The following is a 21,447-nucleotide window of genomic DNA, read 5'->3' on the forward strand; positions in this document are numbered from 1 at the left end:
TATTTCATTTTTGTAAGTCCTGGGAATGGACATGGATTGTGATTTGGAAGCATGAAGACTGCTGAGTGAATCACATGGCCTCTTAGCTTTCTCACCCTTGTGTTTTAAGATCCAAAGCCTCTGCTTTCAGGGAACATGTGGGACTTGGGTTAGATGCCTCCTTGTTTCAAACTTCATGTAATTACTTTCAATTTCTAGCTCTACTCTCTTACCAAATTAGCACTGGGATAAATGTAAGAGATATTATTTCCCAGGCTGCCAGGGAAGCCCTGGAAGGGCTCCACTCTGATCCACTGGTGGTTAAGTGAACCCCTGAGGGTTCCACCCTTTTCCCTAAATAGTTAGTGAGCTCCAGTATGGAGAGTCCTAGGGTTAAGAGAGCCCTTAGGGGACTCTACTAAGGGACTGGTCCCCCCTTCCACCAGAGCTTTGAACAGAAATACCCGCTTAGGAAGTACTTGAGTATCACAATGGATGCTTTGTGAACTCAAAAGGTCTGCCTCTTTCTGGAGGTGATGCCCTCTGAAAGACCCCATTCCTAGTCTTCGCTCTCCACAGGTCTCAAGATGTGTCATGGGAAACACCCCACAGATCCCAGCCACTTTGCCATGAGCTTATATCCTTCAACAGTGGGAACAATTTGACTCTGCCAATCTGAAAAAGAACAACTTACCTACTACTGCAATACAGTTTGCATCCAGTACAAACTAGGGAATGGTGAGAGATAGATAAAGGATGGCAGTTTAAATTGTAATAATATTTGTAGTTAGATCATTTCTGCAAAAAACATAGTGAAATCTCTTATGTTTAGGCTTTTGTGACTTTATTTTTTGAAAATCTCCACACCCTGATAATCAGAGGGGTCCCTAAGGAAGAAGTTGATATCATTGACGATTGTGTCCTCAGATCCTTACCTGTCTCTCTGGGGGATGTGGGTCATATGGCTTGTATTTAGATGTACCTCCAAAGCCTCATGCACTTATAGGTGGGGCTTTTGGGAGGTGGCTGGATCATGGGTGTGTGAAACTGGATTAAGGTGCATGATACTTGGATTAAGGGTGTGTGATAACTAAATTGGCTTAGCATAGTTCTGGGTATGGATAATGGAAGTCTCACCCTGTTGGTGGGTGGCGCCAATCAAATAAACTTGTAGCCTGGGTAAAATGTAAAGGTACAATTAGAAGACGGCTTCCTTCCTGCTGCTTGCTATTTCACTGCCTTCTGCCTGTTTTGCCATGCACTGTTTCTCCTCTGTGATGCCTCTCTGCCATGCCACCCTGCCTTGGAGCCAGACATCTACAAACTGTGAGCTGAAATATACCTTTCCTCCTTTTAACTTTGGGTGTCAGGTATTTTGTCATAGCAATGAAAAAAGTAACTGAGACACATAGGAATAGAAAAATGCATTAAGAAATTATTGATTATGATAAGGTAAGAGGGGTCATACAGGGTAAAGAAGAAAATTCAGCTGTGTTCCAAAGCCAACTGTGCATCAGTAAATATACAAACTTAGATCCATCTTCCAGGAAGGGACAGGAACTGATAGGACATCATTTAATTTGACAGTCAGCTCCAGATATTCTGTACAATTTACAAAAAATTCAGATGGGCCTTCAGACACCTCTGAGCCAATTGCTGGACACCACCTTTTCAGTTTTCAACAATCAAAATCCAGATGAGAGTGAAAAAACAAAGGTCAAGGGGCTGGGGATTTAGCTCAGTGGTTCCGCTGCCTGCTTGGCAAGCACAAGGTCCTGAGTTCGATCCCTGGTACCAAAAAAAAAGCAAAGGTCGAAGTTATAGCTATCACAATTTTGCAATGCTATAAACATACCGAAGTCATCTAAGGGAAATCCCAGGGACAGTGAAGGAAAGGGTTCCTGCTTTAAATGCAAGAAGACTGGTCACCGGGCACATGACTGCACCAAGCCACCACCTGGGCCCTGCTCCATGTGTCAGGAGGGTGATGTGCCTAATGCATGGCACTGGAGGATTGACTGCCCCCACTCCTAGAGAGGGGCTAGGTCAGCCAAAATGTTTATCTGCTCTGATGAAGACTGAAGGGGTCTGGGGTAACCTACTATTCCTCTGTCTGTGGTCATCACCATCTCCTGTGAGGAACCCCAGGTGACCTTGCATGTCATGTGGGAATCAACTTAATTAGGTGTCTGTCTTAGTTACTTTTCTCTCATTGGTAAGCCAAAATACCTGACATCCAAAGTTAAAGGAAGAAGGGTTTATTTAGCTCACAGTTTGTAGAGGTTTCAGTCCATGATCGGCTGGCTCCAAGTCCAGGTGCCACATGGCAGGGCGGCAACAGTTCATGGCAGTGGAAGGCAGCAAAAGCAGCAAGGGGGTTTAACAGTGTCTTTCTGCCCCTTTTATCTTATTCAGACAGTTTAGGGCAGGTAGCACTCAGACCCTTAATCCTAGTGCCCTTAGGACTAGCTCCACCAGGAATCAATCACACACTCTAGATTCAGCCACCTGTGGAAAAGCATGAGGATTTGGGGGGACATCTAAAAAAAGCCATAACAATGTCTCATTCTGTTCTAACTTTCTTCTCTGGAAAACCCTTCTCTACATCTGTAGCCATAATTGCAGCTGAGGGGACCTCTAGTCAGAGCTTCTTTACTCCTACTTTGATATGTCAATTCGAAGGCCTGATGTTTAACCATAGGTTTTAATTGCTCCACAATGTCCTACTCCCTTGCTAGGAGGAGAGTTACTTGCAAAATTGGGGGTAATTCTCAAATTCTGGCAAAGGTCAAAATTTGGGATTACCTCTATATAGACATTCTATACACATGTTTTATATACACTTTTTTTATACTTTTTTTTTTTTTTGGAAACAGGGTCTGGCTCTGAAATTCAGGCTGGCCTTGAGCTCACTATGTAGGCTGGGCTCAAACTTGTTGCAATTCTCCTGCCTCAACCTCCCATGTGCTAGGATTACAGGCATTTGCCAACACCCCAGGGCAGCAATAAATTTGTTATACTTGTTTCTTTTTCTTTTCTTTCCTTTTTTTTTTTTTTGACAAGATCTTGCTGTGTAGTTTGGGCTGGCTTTGAATTCAATATATAGTCCAGGCTGGCCTCAAACTTGCAGTGATCCTTCTGCCTCAGCCTCCTGAGTGCTGAGATTACAGACATGCATTACCATGCCCAGTTTAAGGCTTTTATTCTTATACTCAGGAGGGATGAGTGGGAGAGCTGTGGGTGACAAGAGGCCCAGGGTGACTGAAACAGGAAAAGGTGTACAGCATTTATGGCATTTACAGGGTGGGCAGGAATGCATTCTCTCAATGTCATTACGGGTAGAGGTGGAGTAGTAATTGTGGCTGCAAACTTCTTTATCATGCCTCTTCATGCCATAAATGTGCTCCTGGCATGTGGACCCCACGCCTTGCTGTATCATTTCCTCCCCCCCCCCAGAGATTTTATGTTAGTTAATCTTAAGGAGTCAGGGCTGAAGATCTCTTCTTCTGTAGCTTCTCAGAGTTTACAAATGGGTGTATCCCCACCTGTCTTTGGAGTTTATATAAGTCTCTGGCTATCTGATCTAAAAGGGACAGTGGAAGCTACATATGCTCTTGGCCTGGAATGGGTTGGAATGTGTTGGCGACCATTAGCTTGATGTAAAAATGTTGGAGCCTAAAAGAATGAACTTAACAAGTAGGGTAAAAAAACATGGCTTGAGGATTCTAATCAGCAGTCCAGTCGAGAGCAGAGGCATTAGTAAAGATCACAGTCTCAATTTTAGTAATAACTTGGCTCACAAATGCTTCTGTTTGCAAACAGTTCATTTCTTGAACAGAAGTGTTTGGCAAAATTTGGCTTCTGTTAGCAAGCTCTGCATTGGGTGATGAACACAACTGTGGCCATCTTCCCCAGCACCGTGGAACAAATTAAGTTCATGAACCGCGGTATCACTGTATTTTACTATTTTATCTATACTATCAAATGTATGCCTCAGTTTATGTGTTTTTTGTTTAAAAATCTACTTCCATCAGTATATCAGCTTTTTTTTGTGTTATTAAGAAGGTGTGTCTGATAGACTGGCCCTGCTAGAAAATACTAACTCAGTAACTTTCACATAATTACAAACTAATTGTTGCTTCTTCAGCACAGGATGTAGAATAGCTGTGTTACGTTTATACCTCCAGCCTTATGCTGCCCTGGGTCTATTTCCTTGCTTTACTCTGTGAACGTCTCAAGGTCTGCACTTGCTAATGGCAGGTGTGTTGGGTCAGACTCAAAATGACTCACGACAAGTGCATGCTTCTGGCACAGTAATAGTTAGAATCATGTATACATGCACAAGAGACCTTATTTCATAACATTCTGGCTCTATTTACTTTCTGATAGGTGACACAGGTGACTCCATCTTCATTCTAACAACTCTTACACTTTCCTTATATCCCCCGCTGGTGCTTGTGAATGTCTCTGAAGTCATCACTGATCAACTGTTCTGTATTTACATTTCTTTAATCTGTCCTCACAGAGATGAACTTTCCAGGTTGTGGATCTTATTGGGTCCCAAGATGGAGGGGAAGATAGTGATGTTTGGTCAGTAGTCAATGTCATTACCCTTTTAGCCAAATTTGAGTGATAAGGAGGTTCACAAGGAGAGATCATTTAACTAGGAGTTTAAACTCAAGTACATTATTAAGTTTAATCTTATCTTTCTGGTAAATGATAGCTAGTATCTTTTTTTCCCTTAAATTATTTTATTGGTACATTTTAGGTATACGATACATTTACATTTATCATTGGGTGTTTGTACCTGTACATGGTGTATCTTAGTTCTCATTTTTTCCCCATTACCTGTGAGCCCTTCACCCCCTCCACCCTTCCCTATTTACATAGACATGATTTCCTTTTTTTTTCTTTTCTCATAATTTTTCCTTTCCCTTCTTTCCTTTCCCCTTCCCCTCCCTTCACCCCTAACTCTTTGGACCTTTTTTCCTATTTCAAGTTATCAATTATTCATTTTAATCCTTTTAACGCTTATTTACACTTTCAGTTCCTCACAATAGAGAAACTATTTGGTATTTACACATGTGTATCCTATTTATTTCACTTAAGAATATGGCCTCAATATGCATCCATTTAGCTATAAATGTCTCTAGTTTCTCTTTCTTTATGCCTGAGTAGTGCTCCATTTTATAAAAAAAACACATCTTCTTTATTCAGTTTCCAGTTGATAGGCACTTGGGATGTTTCCAAGCTTTAGGTATTATGAACGGTGCCTTTATAAACATAGGTGCACATATATCACTCTGATATGATTCTTTTAATTCTTTTGGGAAGATACCCAGCAGGGGAATAGCTGGGTCAAATGGGACCTCTAGTCCTAGTTCTTTGAGGTGTCTCCATACTGATTTCCACAGTGGTTGCACCAGTCTGCACTCCCACCAACAGTGGAGAAGGGTTCATTTCTCCCCACAACCTCACCAGCATTTGTTATTGGTTGATTTCTTGATAGCAGCCATTCTTTGTGGGGTGAGGTGGAATCTCAGTGTTGTTTTCATCTGCATCTCTCGAATGACCAGTGATGTTGAACATTTTTTCATATACTTATTTCCTGCTTTTACTTCTTTGTCTGAGAAATGTCTGTTCATTTCAGATGCCCATTTGTGAATTGGGTCTTTGAATTTGGGGGGGGTCTGATTTTTTTCATTTCCTTATATATTCTACATAGTAGTCCTTTACCTAAGGTACAGCTGCTAAAAATCTTTTTCCCACATTGTAGGTTGTCTCTTAGCTCTGTTGGTGGTTTCTCTTGCAGTGCAGAAGCTTTTTAATAAGATGAGATCCCGGTTGTTGATTATTTGTGCTAGTTCCTGTGCTACTGAGGTTTTGTTTATAAAGTCTTTTCCTATGCCAGTGTCTTCAAGAGTTCTACCTAACTTATCTTCCTGCAAGTTTAGTGTTTCTGTCTTAATATTTAGATTTTTAATCCACTTCGATCTTAGTTTAGTGCGTGGTGATAGGTATGGGTCTAGTTTTAATCTTTGGCAGGCTGAAATCCAGTTTTTCCAGTACCATTTATTAAAGAGGCTATCTTTCCTCCAATGAGGGTGGTTGGCTCCTTTGTCAAAGATGAGGAGGCTGAGTATGTCTGGAGTTATTTCTGCATCTTCTAATCTATTCCACTGATCCTAGGGTCTGTTTCTTTGCCAGTACCATGCTGTTTTTTATCACAGTCACTCTGTAGTATAGTTTCAAGATGGGGATTGTGATACCCCCACACATGTCTGTGTTGCCTAGAATTGCTTTTGCTATTCTAGGTCTCTCCTGGTTCCAAATGAATGTTTGGATTGTTTTCTCTAGTTCTGTGAAGTATATTGTTGGAATTTCAATTGGCATTACATTAAATCTATATAGTAGTTTTGGAAGTATGGCCATTTTCAATATATTGGTTCTTCCTGCCCAGGATCAAGGGACGTCTTTCCATTTTCCTATATCCTCCTCAACCCCCTTTTTCAGAGTGCTGTAGTTTTCAGTATAGAGGTCTTTTGCTTCCTTTGTTAGATTGATTCCTAGATATTTCATTTTTTGGATGCTATTGTAAAAGGGATTGTTTCTCTAATTTCTCTCTCAGTGAGTCTGTTATTTGTGTATAAGAAGGCTATTGTTTTTTGAGTGTTGACCTTGTATCCAGCTTCTCTACTGAATCTGTCAATTAAGTCTAGAAGTCTTTTGGCCAAATTTTTCGGGTCTTCTATATAAAGTGTCATATCATCAGCAAATAATGACAGTTTAACTTCTTCCTTTCCTATCTTTATTCCTTTTATTTCTTTCTCTTTTCTAATTGCTGTGGCTAATGTTTCCAGAACTATATTGAACAGCAGTGGTGATAGTGGACATCCTTGTCTTGTTCCTGATTTTAGTGTGAAAGTTTTCAGTTTTTGACCATTTAGTATGATGTTGGCTCTTGGTTTTTCATAGATAGGCTTAGTCAGTTTGAGATAAAGACCTTCTATTCCAAATTTCTGTAGGGTTTTTTTTTTTTTATTATGAATGGGTGTTGTATTTTGTCAAATGCCTTTTTTGCATCTATGGAGATGATCATATAGTTTTTGTCCTTGTCTCTGTTAATATGGTTTATTACATTTATTGATTTAAGAATGTTGAACCATCCTTTCCTCCCTGGTATAAATCTGAATTGGTCAGGGTGTATGATCTTCTTGATGACCCTCTGTATTCTGCTTGCCAGTATCTTGAGGATATGTATATATACTTTTTTCGGTACCAGAGATCAAACTCAGGTCCTTTCACTTGCTCAGCAGGCAGTAAAACCTCTGAGCTAAATCCCCAGCCTTCTTGAGGATTTTTGCATCTATGTTCATTAGGGAGATTGGCCTGTAGTTCTCTGTTTGTGTTGGGTCTTTCCCTGATTTGGGAATCAAAGTAACACTTGCTTCCAGGAGTGAATTTGAAAGTACTGCTTTCCTTTCAATTTCATTGAAGAGTTTAAAGAGTAATGGCGATAGTTCTTCTCTAAATGTCTTGTAGAATTCAGCAGTGAAGATATCAGGATCTGGGCTTTTCTTTGTTGGTAAATTTTTTATTACATTTTCAATTTCACTCATTGTAATTGGGGTGTTTAGAATTTCTATATCTTCTCCATTTAACTTTGGCAATTCATATGTATCTAGGAATCTGTCCATTTCTTCTGTGTTTTCCGTTTTTATTAGAGTACAGGTTCTTGAAGTAGGTATTGATGATCCTCTGGATTTCTGCTGGGTCTGCTGTGACTTCACCTTTTCAATTCTTAATTGCTTGGGTTTGGGCCTTTTCTTTCCTTTTTTTGATAAGGTTGGCTAAAGGTTTATCGATTTTATTTATTCTTTTGAAAAACCAACTCTTTGATTCATTGATTTTTTTGTATTGTTCTCTTAGTCACCATTGCATTGATTTCTGCTCTGATCTTTCTAATTTCCTCTCTTGTATGAGCTTTGGGTTTGCTATGCTCTTCTTTTTCTAGGAGCTTGCGGTTCGGCATTAGGTTATTTGAGTTCTCTTGGTTTTCCTAATATGGGCATTCACTGCTATGAATTTCCCATGTAGAACTGCTTTCACTGTGTCCCATGGATTCCTGTATGTTGTACTGGCATTACCATTTACTTGATAAAACTGTCTAATTTCTTCTTTAGTTTCCTCTGTGACCCATTGGTTGTTCAGGAGGGTGTTACCAGTTTCCATGATTTTGTGGGGTTTTGCGGTTTCTTATGTTACTGATCTTCAATTTTATTGCACTATGGTCTGATAATATACAGGGGGTAACTTCAATTCTTTTCTGTTTACTTAGACATGTCCTATGAGATAGCATGTGTCTATTCTGGAGAATGACCCGTGTGCAGCTGAAAAGAATCTGTATTCTGATTTTGTGGGGTGGAACACTCTGTACACATCTATTAAGTCCATTTCTTCAATAGCTTGGTTCAGTTCTAGAATTTCATTGTTTATTTTTTGTCTAGATGATCAGTCTACTTGTGATAGTGGGGTATTGAGGTCCCCCACTACACTTGTATAGGGGTTATTTGGTTTTTCATGTCCATTAATATTTGTTTTGTATAGTTGGGGGCATTCGTATTTGGTGCATATATATGTAAGATTGTCATCTCTTCCTCTTGGATTGTTCCCTTCTCAAGGATATAATGACCACCTTTGTCTCTCTTAATTAGTTTTGGTTTCTAATCTACTTTGTCTGCAAATAAGATTGCAACCCCTGCTTTTTTCTGGGTCTTGTGGTGTGGAGAAATGTTTTCCATCCTTTTACTTTCAGTCTATGAATGTCTTTTTGAGTTAGATGTGTTCTTGTATACAGCGTATTGTTGGATTTTGCTTCTTAATCCATTCTTCCAGTCTATTTCTTTTGATTGGTGAATTAGGGCCATTGACATTGATGATTAAAATTGATAATTATTGACTCATCCTTATGATGTTTTACTGTTGTTGGCTCTTTTTGTTATTTTCCCCCTTTCCCTTTAGTTTCTTTCCTTGCCTAGTGGCTTCCCTCTGTTGGGCCTCATGGAGTTGTGACCTTCATTGTTTTTTTGTAGGATATTGTTTAGAATTTCTTGGAGTGCTGGTTTGGTGTTCATGAAATTTCTCAGGTGTTCTTTGCCATGGCAGTATTTAATTTCCCCATTGATTTTAAAGATAGTTTTATAGAATACAACAGTCTAGGTTGGAAGTTATTTTCTTTTAGGGCTTGAAATACTTCACTCCAGGCTCTCCTTGATTTGAGGGTTTGTGTTGAGAAGGCTGCCGTGATTCTGATGGGCTTTCCTTTGTAGGTGATTTGTTTCTTTTCTCTAAGTGCTTGTAGGATTTTGTTTTTCTGTTGGGTTTCTGAGATCCTGACTATTATATGTGTAGGTGTAGATTTTTTTTGATCATGGGTAGTTGGAGTTCTATATGCCTCACTTATCTGTATGTCCAATTCTCTACCTCTGTTTGGGAAGTTTTCCACTATTACTTCTGTGAACAGTTTTTTATGCCAATTGTACTTTCTCCTGGTTTTTTTTTGGACTCCTATTAGTCTTATGTTTTTCTTCTTTGCATCATCTAGGAGCTGCTGAATTCATTTCACATGGTCCCTTACTATTTTTACAAAATCTCTGTTTTCATGCTCCTTAACCGCAATCCTGTCTTCTATATCTGATATTCCATCTCCAGATTCCCTTAATCTGCTATGCATACTTTCAACAGCAAAAGCAATTCTGGGCAACAGAGACATGGCTGCGGGTATCACAATACCCAACTTGAAGCGATACTACAAAGCTACTGTGATAAAAACAGCATGGTACTGGCAAAGAAACAGACCCGAGGATCAGTGGAATAGATTAGAAGATGCAGAAATAACTCCAGACATACTCAGCCACCTCACCTTGGACAAAGGAGCCAACCACCCTCACTGGAGGAAAGATAGCCTCTTTAATAAACGGTGTTGGAAAAACTGGATTTCAACCTGCCAAAGATTAAAACTAGACCCATACCTATCACAGTAAACTAAACTAAGATCTAAGTGGATTAAAGATCTAAATATTAAAACAGAAACACTAAACTTGCAGGAAGATAAGTTAGGTAGAACTCTTGATGACATTGGCATAGGAAAAGACTTTATGAACAAATCCTCAGTAGCACAGGAGCTAGCACAATGAATCAACAACTGAGATCTCATCTTATTAAAAAGCTTCTGCACTGCAAGAGAAACCACCAACAGAGCTAAGAGACAACCTACAATGTGGGAAAAATTTTTTAGCAGCTGTACCTTAGGTAAAGGACTACTATGTAGAATATATAAGGAAATGAAAAAAATCAGACCCCCCCCCAAGTTCAAAGACCCAATTCACAAATGGGCATCTGAAATGAACAGACATTTCTTAGACAAAGAAGTAAAAGCAGCAAATAAATAAATGAAAAAATGTTCAACATCACTGGTCATTCGAGAGATGCAGATGAAAACAACACTGAGATTCCACCTCACCCCAGAAAAAATGGCTGTTCTCAAGAAATCAACCAATTACAAATGCTGGCAGGGGTATGGAGAGAAAGAAACCCTTCTCCATTGTTGGTGTGAGTGTAGACTGGTGCAACCACTGTGGAAATCAGTATGGAGATACCTCAAAGAGATTTTAATCTCCTTAATATCTGTTTGAATATGTTTCATGGATTCCATTTTTTTCTTATGTTGGGCACTCATGGTTTCCATTTCTTTCTTATGCTGGGCATTCCTGGCTTCTAGCATGTTTCTGAGCTCATCTTTTTTTTTTTTTTATCTGTTTCTGTTCTAGAGCCTCTAATCGTGTCTTTCACTCTGCTCACCATCTGTGTAGTTATCTGGGAGATTATTTCTGCTGTGAATTTTTCTAGAGCTTCATTCATCTGTTTTGTTTCTTCCTGTGCTATCAGTTCAGGATGTCCAGGTGGTTGGTTATTGGACTTTTCCACCTCATTTTCCCTAGAGTTTACCCTTGGTGGCATGGAAGTCTGAGTTTGGGTCCTGCTTAAAAGTCTTCTCATTTTTGTCTTTGGTACTGTCCTTGGTTTAATTCCTGGGTTGATACCTTGAAATTGCTTATTTTTGAGACTTCGAAATTGCTTATTGTTAGTATCTCTGTTGCTTGTAATTACAACACTTATGGAATGATTGCTTCTCAGATGTGTCTTCCAGATATAGCTGGTCTTTAGGTTTTGAGTCTCTAGTAGCTCTGAGGCTATCTCATTTTCATTATACCAAGATGGACCACTGGCTAGATCCATCACAACACCTTAGCCCAAGTGATACAATCAGCAACACCATAGCATCAAGTACATCTTAGAAAATGAGAATTTGTGAGCGTTATTAATCTATCACCTTTAACTGTGTGAATTAAATCAAAATCGAGGACCAACCCAACATATGTTTATAGTGAATAAACTCTTCAATATAGCAACTTTTCCCTTCAGGATAGGGAGTTAGAAGGAGTTGAGGTGGGAGGGATAGATAGGTAGAAGGATAGGGAAAGGTTAGCAGTGAGACCAGAGGACACAAGCGAGAGAAGAAAAAAGAGAATAAAAGAAAAATAAAGAAGAAATATGAATTAGGGCCAGAACAGGAACAAAAAGGGAGATGAAGTACATTGTGAGACAGCAAGAGAGTGAGTGTGAGAGAGAGAAAGGAAAGAGAAAAGAAAGAAAAAAAGAAGAGAAAAATAAAAATTTGAAAAAAGGAAAAAACTTAAAAATAAGAGCAAAAAAATATTTTTGGAAATAAAAAATAAAAATGAAAATGAAGGGCCTCCTTCAGGGTATGTCTCTGGTGTCACAATAGACAATGTGGGCAGCAGTGTGTAGATATAAGTCAGTGAGTCTCAGCAAGCCAGTTGCAGACCTGTGGGATTCAGGCAGATTTCTGGTGGCAAATCCCAAGGTGAGTTCCCTGTCCTCCTGTAGGGTTGAACTCTGCAAGGTTGTACTGCAGATTCCAGCTGCCCTTCTCCTACCAGCTGCCCTTCCCCTAAAGATAGTCCAGGTTCCAATGGGAGGTGATGAGCCCTCCAACTTACCCAGTACTGTGGTCTGGTGTAACCTGTGTCTTTGTAGTGTGGAACCAGATAGCGGGTACAGCCAGGAGGCCAGAGGCAGGGGGTGGGGGCGGGGAGGTGTTCTGCAGGCACCCGCCGCAATGGGTGTGGCTAATAGTGAGGGGTCCTTACCTTCTGGCTGGTCCCTGCTGGTGTGCTCGGTGCTGGCTGGATGGAGCAGGGCTCCCGGTGACCCAGGGACTTCTCTCTCTGGTGACCTGGGGACTTCTCTCTCTGGCGGGCTAAGTCCATGGCTAGTATCTTGAAACATTGGATCACATCAACTCGCTGTGAGTGTTCTTTTGCAGAATTTTGAGAGGCAATAGGTGCAAAGTTTTAAAAGGAAAATATTCAAGAGAACCAACAAGAGGAATATAAAGTGAGTTTATAACCAAGAAGCATGATTTTTAGTGAGACCATTTTTTATCAAAGATAACCAAAGGAAACCCAATTGGTCTGACTGTAAATGATTTAGAGAAGAATATAATTGTAAATGACAAAAGACTTAGAATGGCCATGGTTAGCATTTTTTTGAGAGATTAGAAATTGACAAAATAATCTCGTTTTTTTCCATGTTACACAATATTTTTGAATTACAATTATGAACGACAGCACTATATCCAGACCTTTGCTTTCTTATTATTTTTTCATTTCTTTTTTACCATTTTGTTATTAAGACTACATTTATATTTTCATTCTGTGTAAGAATAATATACATTTATTTGTAATTCCTCAATAGTAGACTATTTTTATCCAATTACAAAATAATCAGTGACACAAATACATCCTCATCTATATTTGCTATTTTTAATTAAATGAGGTTAAAAGTAGAATGTAATTGTTATAGATGTGATTTTAGGTGAGCAACAGCTAATCATTTCAATGTTTAGAGTTTTCCTAAGCTGAGCACTTTAGAAGGAAGTGCAATACTACAGTTGAATGACAAAGAAGCCAGCAATAATTAGAATCACAGCTAACCAAAAGCCCTTAAGATATTAGCTGAGCTTTTACTTTTGATGGGAAATTTAGAATCTTTTAAAAAGTCTACATAGGTTGATAGCACTGACAAGAATACCAAATAGCTTCAGATATCTTAGATGTTTAGGAAACATTTTTAATGCCCATAAACAGATTTCATATCTGATGTATACATGCATCTCATATACTCAACAGCAGCATGCGTTTTCAGTCAAAGCATGCAGATGTCGATCAGGTTTTAAATGGAAGGATTGTTCAAGTGGTAGGTGTTTTTCCATCTGAATGGTACTGAATTCAAATGGTAGAAGGGACAAAATTTTATTGATCATTTTATGCATTTATAAATCAGTTGCAAGCATATCCTCTAAAAGAGAGCACTTTTGGTTATTTTGAAAGTATTGAAATCATGTATTTTTAATTTTACAAAATTCTGCATAACATTTAGACAAAACTCATAAATGCAGTATATTATTCATCATATACAGTAATACCTTGGTTCATCAATGCTTCTGTTTGCAAACAGTTCGGTTCAAAAACAAAAGTGACAAGCAAAATTTTGCTTTTATCTGGGGATTTAGCTCAGTGGTTCCGCTGCTTGCTTTGCAAGCACAAGGACCCGAGTTCGATCCCTGGTACCAAAAAAAAAAATTTGCTTCCATCCTCAAACTCCACATAGGGTGACAAACACGACCACGGCCATCTTCTTAACACAAACACAAACGCAGCCATCTTCCCCAAAATCATAACACAAATTAAGTTTGTAAATCAAGGCACCACTGTATAGACGTATCCCTAATCTCAGATGTATAGGCTGTCAGGTATACCGTGTTAACCCAAAATAATAGTAGTTTATATCAGGACTTCTAAAGTGATCATTGAAGAGAGTTTCGAACAAATAGATACTTAAGCAAATCCTGACTCAGCTAAAACTGAGTCATCAAAGAAATCAAAGCTTACTGGCAGAAAACTCAAGAAGTTATCTTGATAATCGTAGACTGTTGTTTCTTCTAAGTCAGTTTTTTGTAAATTCTCTTAAGAGAAGATTGATACTTTAAAAAACCTTGTTGTTTTAAGCATAAAGGAACAGAATTTAGTTCCATATCAATGTGTTAAATTTTGATTCTTAGAAAATGCATTAAATAACTTTGAATTACAGTTAACATAATCACACATATAAGTTTTCTCTTATAACAGTTCCCTTAACAGACCTTTACTGAAGTAACCTATCTGAACATTCTACAACTTGAACAATTTAATCATTTAGGAAAAAAATATCTTTTTTTATATCTTTTTTTTTTTTTGAGACAAGATCTCACTATGTAGCCCAGGCTGGCCTCAAACTAACTCGTGGTGATCCTCCTGCCTCAGCCTTTCCAGTGCTGGGATTGCAGGCATGTGCCACCGTGCCCAGTTCAGAAAAATCTTTTATTACTATGTATTTTGCTTTCTTTCAGCCTCCTTTTTCCAAAATATATCCATACTCTGGTTTCTCTTCAGATCGTATAAATCTTTTGCCTTTTACAAAAAATATATCCCCATAATTATAAGTTTCTTGTGGGGTTTTTTTTTTGGTTTCTTGTTTTTTGTTGTTGATTTTTTAGACAATTTCTTTCTAATTCAGGCTGGCCTTCAACTCACTATGTAACCCAGGCTGGCTTTGAACTCAGCATCCTCCTGCCTCAGTTCCCTGAGTCCTGGGATTACAGGCATATGCAACCATGCCAAATTTATAAATTTTTTATATCTACTTTTATTCAGTCTCTATTTTTGGCTTGACCATTTTAAATCTGTACTTATTAAACTTCTGAATTTACACAAATCAGTCATCTCTTTATTAAAACAGTTAAATTTATTGTTATCCCTTTCATGCAGAAGTACAAAATTGATTAGAATTAAACTGTCAATAATTTTATGGCTAGTGAAATCCCGGGAAGAAAGCAATCTTAAACCTTTGTTCTGAACAACAGTAATTTATGAAAATACATCGAATACACCCAAATATATTCTCTTATAGAATCTAAGAAGCCTAGAGTATTCGAATTTATATTTAGTACATGATGTTTTAACATGTTAATTTCCCTAGAAATGACTTTGATATCCTATTATAAATATTTGTCTTTTTTTACATGTACTTTATGTATTTTTATCTTTATATTTGGTACTGAGGATCGAACTCACAACCTTGCACTTGCGAGTCAGGCTTGGTGCCGCTGAGCTAAATCCCTAGCCCTACTTTATGCACCCATTTTCACAGCTATTTTTGATTAACCACACAAACCAAGAAACTAAATATGCATAGTTATGATTTTTAGTTATTTGTTTTCTGTCACCATAAATTCTTAAAATTGTGACACATGAAACATGAACAGCAATAGTCGTTGCATTTGAAATGTTTAACAAAGACTAGTATAACCCTGATTGGCCATAAATATATGCCAACTATTTATTTTATATTTTATTTCAATTAATTAATTAATTAATTTATTTATTTATTTTTGGTACTGGGGATCAGACTCAGGACCTTGCGCTTGCAAGGCAGGTGCGATGCCACTGAGCTAAATTCCTGGCCTTATGCCAACTATTTTAAAGATAACTCTGTTTTTATTTCCCTGAGGAGGTCCTGAGGCTCTGCTTTGTTCCAGAGGCTACTGGAACCCAGTCTAGTACGCCTGTGCCAGGGCGCATTAGGGCCACATGCACACTTGATCTGGCACTGGCAGTGGAAAGGGCGGCTAGCCCTGTCCATCTGCAGGAATTGGCAGAGGAGGGACCCTGGTGCCCAGGCCCTGAAGTTCATGTGTGGGGTAGGGGGCTCTGTCCAGCATAAGCAACCTGGCTTCTTTCAGTCTTGACCCCAGTCGCTAGGTGGGGGGGGGGGAAGAGCAGGGGCCTTAGGGATATATCTCACAGCACACCAGCGAGAGCTGCGCCTGGCCCCCCCTTTTGGACTGAGTCACGAACCCGTGCAGGGGCGCTTTCCTCAGGTTGGGGATTTAGAAACAGCCCCTGCTTCATGTTCTGGCTCTGGCAAAGGGTGAGAAGAGCCAGGGCAACAGGACCCTACCGGTCCCTGAGGTGGGCACATGGGGAAGAGAGAGCCGCAATGGGCCACTCTATGTCCCCAGGGCAGGGAAAAAGGCGGGGAGACACAGTCAGACCCTCGGGGTGGGTGAGGGGCCAAGGATTGCCAAACCCTAGAAGAAGGGCAAGGGCCACAGCCGGCTCCTTGCCAGACCAGCGTCCCTCAGTTACCTTCCTGTGCACAGGCTAGGTCTCCCACAAGAGACCTCAGTGGGGAGGAGCAACCCTCAGAGCTGTGGGATCTCCAGGGTGAATAATACTCAAGGGCCCCGGGCAAGGGACACCTTCATCCCTTCAGAAACCAGCTTTTTTTTTTTTTTTGGTACCGGGAATCGAACTTGGGTCCTTGCACCTGTGAGGCAGGCAACGGAAATACTGAGCTAAATTCCCGGCCCCTAGAAGGGTTAATTAGTTACAACATTTATTTATTTTGGGGGGGGGGGTCGGGTATCGAACTCAGGTCTTTGTGCTTGTGCAGCAGGCAGAAACCACTGAGGTAAATCCTCGGCCCTCAGAACCCAGCTTTTAAGCCATTCAGAGATGTCTCCCACATTCCTCAAATGCCTTCCTGTTTCCCACTGCTTTACTCCTAGGCCCCATGTGGGAGGGGTCCTTCCCAGAGGGTTTCAGGAGAGACCAGGGGCTCTGCAGTGAAGTGAAGCTGCCTTGCAAAGGACCATGGAAAGAAACCCCGAGGGTTGCTTCTCTGGTAGCCCCGAGGGACAGTTTGAGTCAGTCAGGGCAGGGCTGGCCAGGTGTGAGCCTGGAGCACATTTGTAGGTGGCCCACAGTCCCTGGATCTCCAGCAGAGGGTGGCCAGGTGCCTGAGCTAAGGTAAAGAGAAGCTTCCTAAGGAGCAGCAGCTCCACTCCTTCCTTGTCACTCGTGGGGAAGATGTTCACCTAACGCCGGAGGTACCCCAGTCCCCCAAAGGCCTCAATACCCCTTTGACTCCAAATTTAAATATCAACAATGCACATCCTCCAATATACTTGACAGCATGTCTAGATTGCTTATGATACCTTTCTGAATGTAAGTACTCTGGAAATAGTTCTTCCACTATATTGTCTGGGGCATGATGACAAAAAAGGTCTGTACTGTCCAGTACAGATGTGGTTTTCTCCCATATATATACATATATATATATATATATATATATATATATATATATATATTGGACCGGATTGAGCTCAGGGCCTTGTGCTTATGAGGCAGGCACAGCACCACTGAGCTAAATCCCTGCCCCCCCCCCCATTTTATTTTTTTGGTACCAGGAGTTGAACCCACGGCCTCATGCTTGCCAGGCAAGCACTGTGCGGCTGAACTACATTCCCAGTCCTCTCCCCAATATTTTCAGCCCATGGCTGGTTGAATCTGAGGTGGTGGATTCAACCTCAAGGATATAGCAGGCCAAGTGTAAGTTTACTGAGCACATCCTGTGCAGGCAGAGTGCTGTTCCCTCTTCCTTTTCCATGCAACAGGATCTTTTCTGTACCTCCTTTTCCATACAGAGGCACCAGGTGACAGGTCAGACAGGACTCAGGTATGGGCCAAGGGTGTGGATGGTGGCAGACTGGATAGGAAAGGAGTCTTGAGTACATCTTTTTCATGTTCCCAGGGAGGAAGACAGGTACAGCAGCTGTTGTGACTTATTTTGTGTTTTCCTCCTCTCTGCTGTAGGTGTCCACCCCCCTTCTGGGTGATTTCCAAGAAAAACAAAATAGATCCTGAACCCCAGGCTCTGATCAACAGTAAACAGCTGAAAAAGCACCATCGCCATGGAAGAGGGTCTTGAGATCCAGACCTCCTTGCTGTCCACTCGGGATCCCATGCTCCAGGATGCTAACACTGACTGTGAGGTCTCCCGAATGCACTTCAGACAGTTCCAGTACAGTGAGGCAGCAGGCCCTTGGGAAAACTTCCACAGACTCTGGGAGCTTTGCTGTCAGTGGTTGAAACCAAAAGTACGTTCCATAGAACAAGTCCTGGAGCTGCTCGTGCTGGAGCAATTCCTCACTATTCTGCCCACAGAGATAGAGTCGCGCGTGAGTGCATACGGCCCAGAGAGTAGAGAAAAATTGTTTGCACTGATAGAGCACTTACAAAGAGAACGTGAGACAACAGGACATCAGGTGAGGAAAGGGCCTGGGATCTGTGTTATTAGGCCAAGAGGGGAACCCAGGAAGCTGGGTGGAGACCAGACATTTGCGCACTGTGTCATTGTGGAGCCCGAGGGCTTCTTCAAAGTCCTTTGCAGTTTGCTCTTCTACTGCAATCAGAATCTGAGTCAGTGATTCTCATACCTGTCATGTTTTATACCATGCTTTGTCATATGCATTGTAATGTGGACTTTACTATCTGTATATTAAATATACAAATGACATAGGCTAAACATACATCAACCAAAATCATCAGTAATTTGCTCTCCAGCCTGTGGGCCATATATGGTGTTGGCCCTTTTTGTGTGCTCAGGTAGACGATAATGATTTTTATTTTGTCAAATTAATTTTGATAGAGGAACAGGGAGAATAAATGGCAGAGTCAATATGGCCCCCAGTCCTGAAAACATTAGCTGTTGGCTCTTTACAGAATCACCCTTTCAAACCTGAGTCAAGCAGAGTCTAGAACAGGTATGAAAGGAAAGGAACATAGTTCATTATATGCTAGGGGACATGTCTGCATAAGCATGTCTGGATTTGATTTCACCAGAAGCCCTCGGAATGATCCGAAGCCTGCAACTCTGCTTAGAATCACTATGATGGGGTCGTCATCAGAAAAAGGCTCAAGTACTGTGAACCTTATCGCTGCTTGTGATGAGTCTTCCCAAAGTGGCCAGGAAATCCTGGAAAATCAGAACCACCTATAGTGTAGTCTTCCTGGGATTTGCACAGTAATGCATTCCTAGGAAACTGAAGTCATGCTCAAGTATGCAAAAATCATTTGCTTGTCTCTGAGCAGCAGGATATGGTCCTTGGCAGATGCTTCTTATCTACAAGAATGTTGAAGGGAACTCCAGAGGTGGTAGAAACCAAGGACAGGTCTGTACTACAAGTGATGCTCCTCCCATGTCTGGCCCGCTAGGTTCCATCAGCACCAGAAGGCAGCATTGCCCCTTGTTTCAAACAAGCACCAGACAAAGCCTCCTCGAGAAGGGCAAGCTGAGCAGAGGGCAGTGTCTGCAAGGAGGGAGCAGGTTGCTTCCATTTGGAGAGTTGGAACCCTGGGCGTGGTAGGGGATGGATTTGGCAGGAGCCGGTGAGTTCCAGGCAAGTCACCAGTCTTCCCCACAGAAGTCTGAACAGCAGCCTTGCAATCATTCCTCCCTCCCTAGAGGAGCTTGGCCTAGTGGGTTCCCTTCTTTTCTCTCTCTTCTTGTTTTGGTTACTGTGTTAGCTACTTTTCTCTCGTTGCTGAGACAAAATACCCAACGCTCAAAGTTAGAGGGGAACGGGGTTTATTTGGCTTATAGTTCATAGAGGTTTCAGTCCGTAGTCGGCCAGCTCAAAGACAGGGATGGCAAAAAGACATCACAGAGGAGACACAACATGGTGCACACAAGGTAGCAAAGGCAACAAGGGAGTTCAACAGCATCTTTCTGCCCCTTTTATCTCATTCAGACTTCCGGATTAGGGCGGTGCCAAACTAATCACTCACAGGTAGTGGTTTAGTAATCACATGCCCTTAACCCCAGCATCACATTCCAGATTCAACTACCTCTGAAAAGAAACTCCCATCTCATCTGCATGAGGCTTTGAGGGGACATCTAAACACAACCCCTAACCATTACCTTCATATGATTATATCATCTAGTGGGCTAGGTATGCCCTGTGCAGTACAGGAGCCACTAGCCATGGCTGGAACTTGAGCACTTGAAATGTGGCCAGTGCTAATTCAGACCTGTGTTGAATGAAAAGCCTATGCCACGTGAAGAAGACGTAGTATTAAGGGGAACCTTAGGTGAATGATCTCAGTAGTAATTGTATTGATGACATGTTGAAATCCTGGTGGTTGGGCTATGTTGAATTCAATCTGACATGCTACTTGGGTTGACCTGTCGTGTTTCTTGTCATGCACTGTTTCATGTGGCCACTGAAACATTTAAAACTATATGCATGGCTCTCTTCGCACTGCTTGTGTACACTGTGCTACTTCTGAGTGAGAAAAAGCTAACTGTATGTCCAGTGGGTCTGGAGAGGTACTGATGTGTTCTGGTGTTTTCCCCAGTTTGACATGCGTGACGTACTCTTCGATGAACTGGCGCCCTTTAGAATGGTACCGCCACTACCAGAAATGCGCCTGGAGCCACCTGCACTGCCATTAATGGGACCAGTCCAGGAGGCCCTGGTGCCAGGAGCCTGGAGTCCACAGGCAGGCCCCCTGGGGCTGAACTATGGAGCTGCTGGTGAATGCCTCCACCTTCTGGACCCCGGTAAGGAGAGCATCATCTCCCTGTTCTTTGGTTTCTTTGTGAGAGCTCAAGATCTTTTAAGATCTCAAGGTCTAATATTTGTTTTGAGACTCAGACTCCACCGTGCAAGTGGGGCATTGATGTAAAGAGGCGAAGAAGGAGGAGGAAATTTCTCTCTGGGAGCAGCTTGGTGGGAATGGCGTTTGGAAATGGTAAAAGTAATGACTCTGTTTTGAGGCCTTTGACTAAAAATGTTACGGCCGGGGATTTAGCTCAGTGGCACCATGCCTGCCTTGCAAGCACAAGGTCCTGAGTTCGATTCCCAGTACAAAAAAAAAGAGAAGAAAAGAATAGCATCTAAAAATGTTATGTGGGAATAGAGTGGGAGTTTGGATACTGTGGATGAGGCCTCATTTTGTCCAGCAAATTTTGATCCACATGGTTGTTTCTCCACATGGTCACAATAACTTTTATGGCATAAGAGTTTCATTCAAACTTAATACTTTAGTAACACGCTCCCTTCAGATTCCTTAAGAGGTTTCAGTCCCTTGCACAGCATAGGGACATATCTATTTCATGACATCTCTACTGGAACAGTGTTTCTGAACGTTTAGCACACATACCCTCCATGTCAGCATCACCTGTGTGGTGTTCAGCAAGCTCCCCAGGTGACTGTTGCCCACTCTGAAGTTTGAGAAGCATGGCCTGAGACAGGACAGGGGGAGTTGTAGCAGAAAGTAGTCCAGGTGCAGAAAGCTACTCATGAAAGTGGGTTTCCAGAACTGCTTCATAATGTGGCAAGAATGATCAGGTAAGTGGATTACAAATAAGGAGGAGTATTTTGATGAAGATTAATGCATTGTGTCTTTCTTCTTAATGTGTATGTATATGTGTGCTTGT

At 41.2% G+C, this 21,447-nt stretch overlaps 1 protein-coding gene across 1 annotated transcript in view; it reads left to right on the plus strand.

The window, feature by feature from the left end:
* Nucleotides 1-21,447, plus strand: part of LOC101704253 (zinc finger protein 449-like) — a 207,276-nt gene that overhangs the window by 148,272 nt on the left and 37,557 nt on the right. Inside the window, exons 4-5 of the mRNA XM_087202156.1 lie at nt 17,820-18,271; nt 20,364-20,568. Of these exons, the coding sequence (XP_087058282.1) occupies nt 17,918-18,271; nt 20,364-20,568 (559 nt within the window). The 5' untranslated portion in view covers nt 17,820-17,917. The remainder of the gene's footprint in view (nt 1-17,819; nt 18,272-20,363; nt 20,569-21,447) is intronic.

The sequence above is a fragment of the Heterocephalus glaber genome, unplaced genomic scaffold, assembly GCF_053883595.1.
Source record: "Heterocephalus glaber isolate CG9 unplaced genomic scaffold, H.glaber_assembly_v1.0 deba00001765, whole genome shotgun sequence".
Lineage (NCBI taxonomy): Eukaryota > Metazoa > Chordata > Mammalia > Rodentia > Bathyergidae > Heterocephalus > Heterocephalus glaber.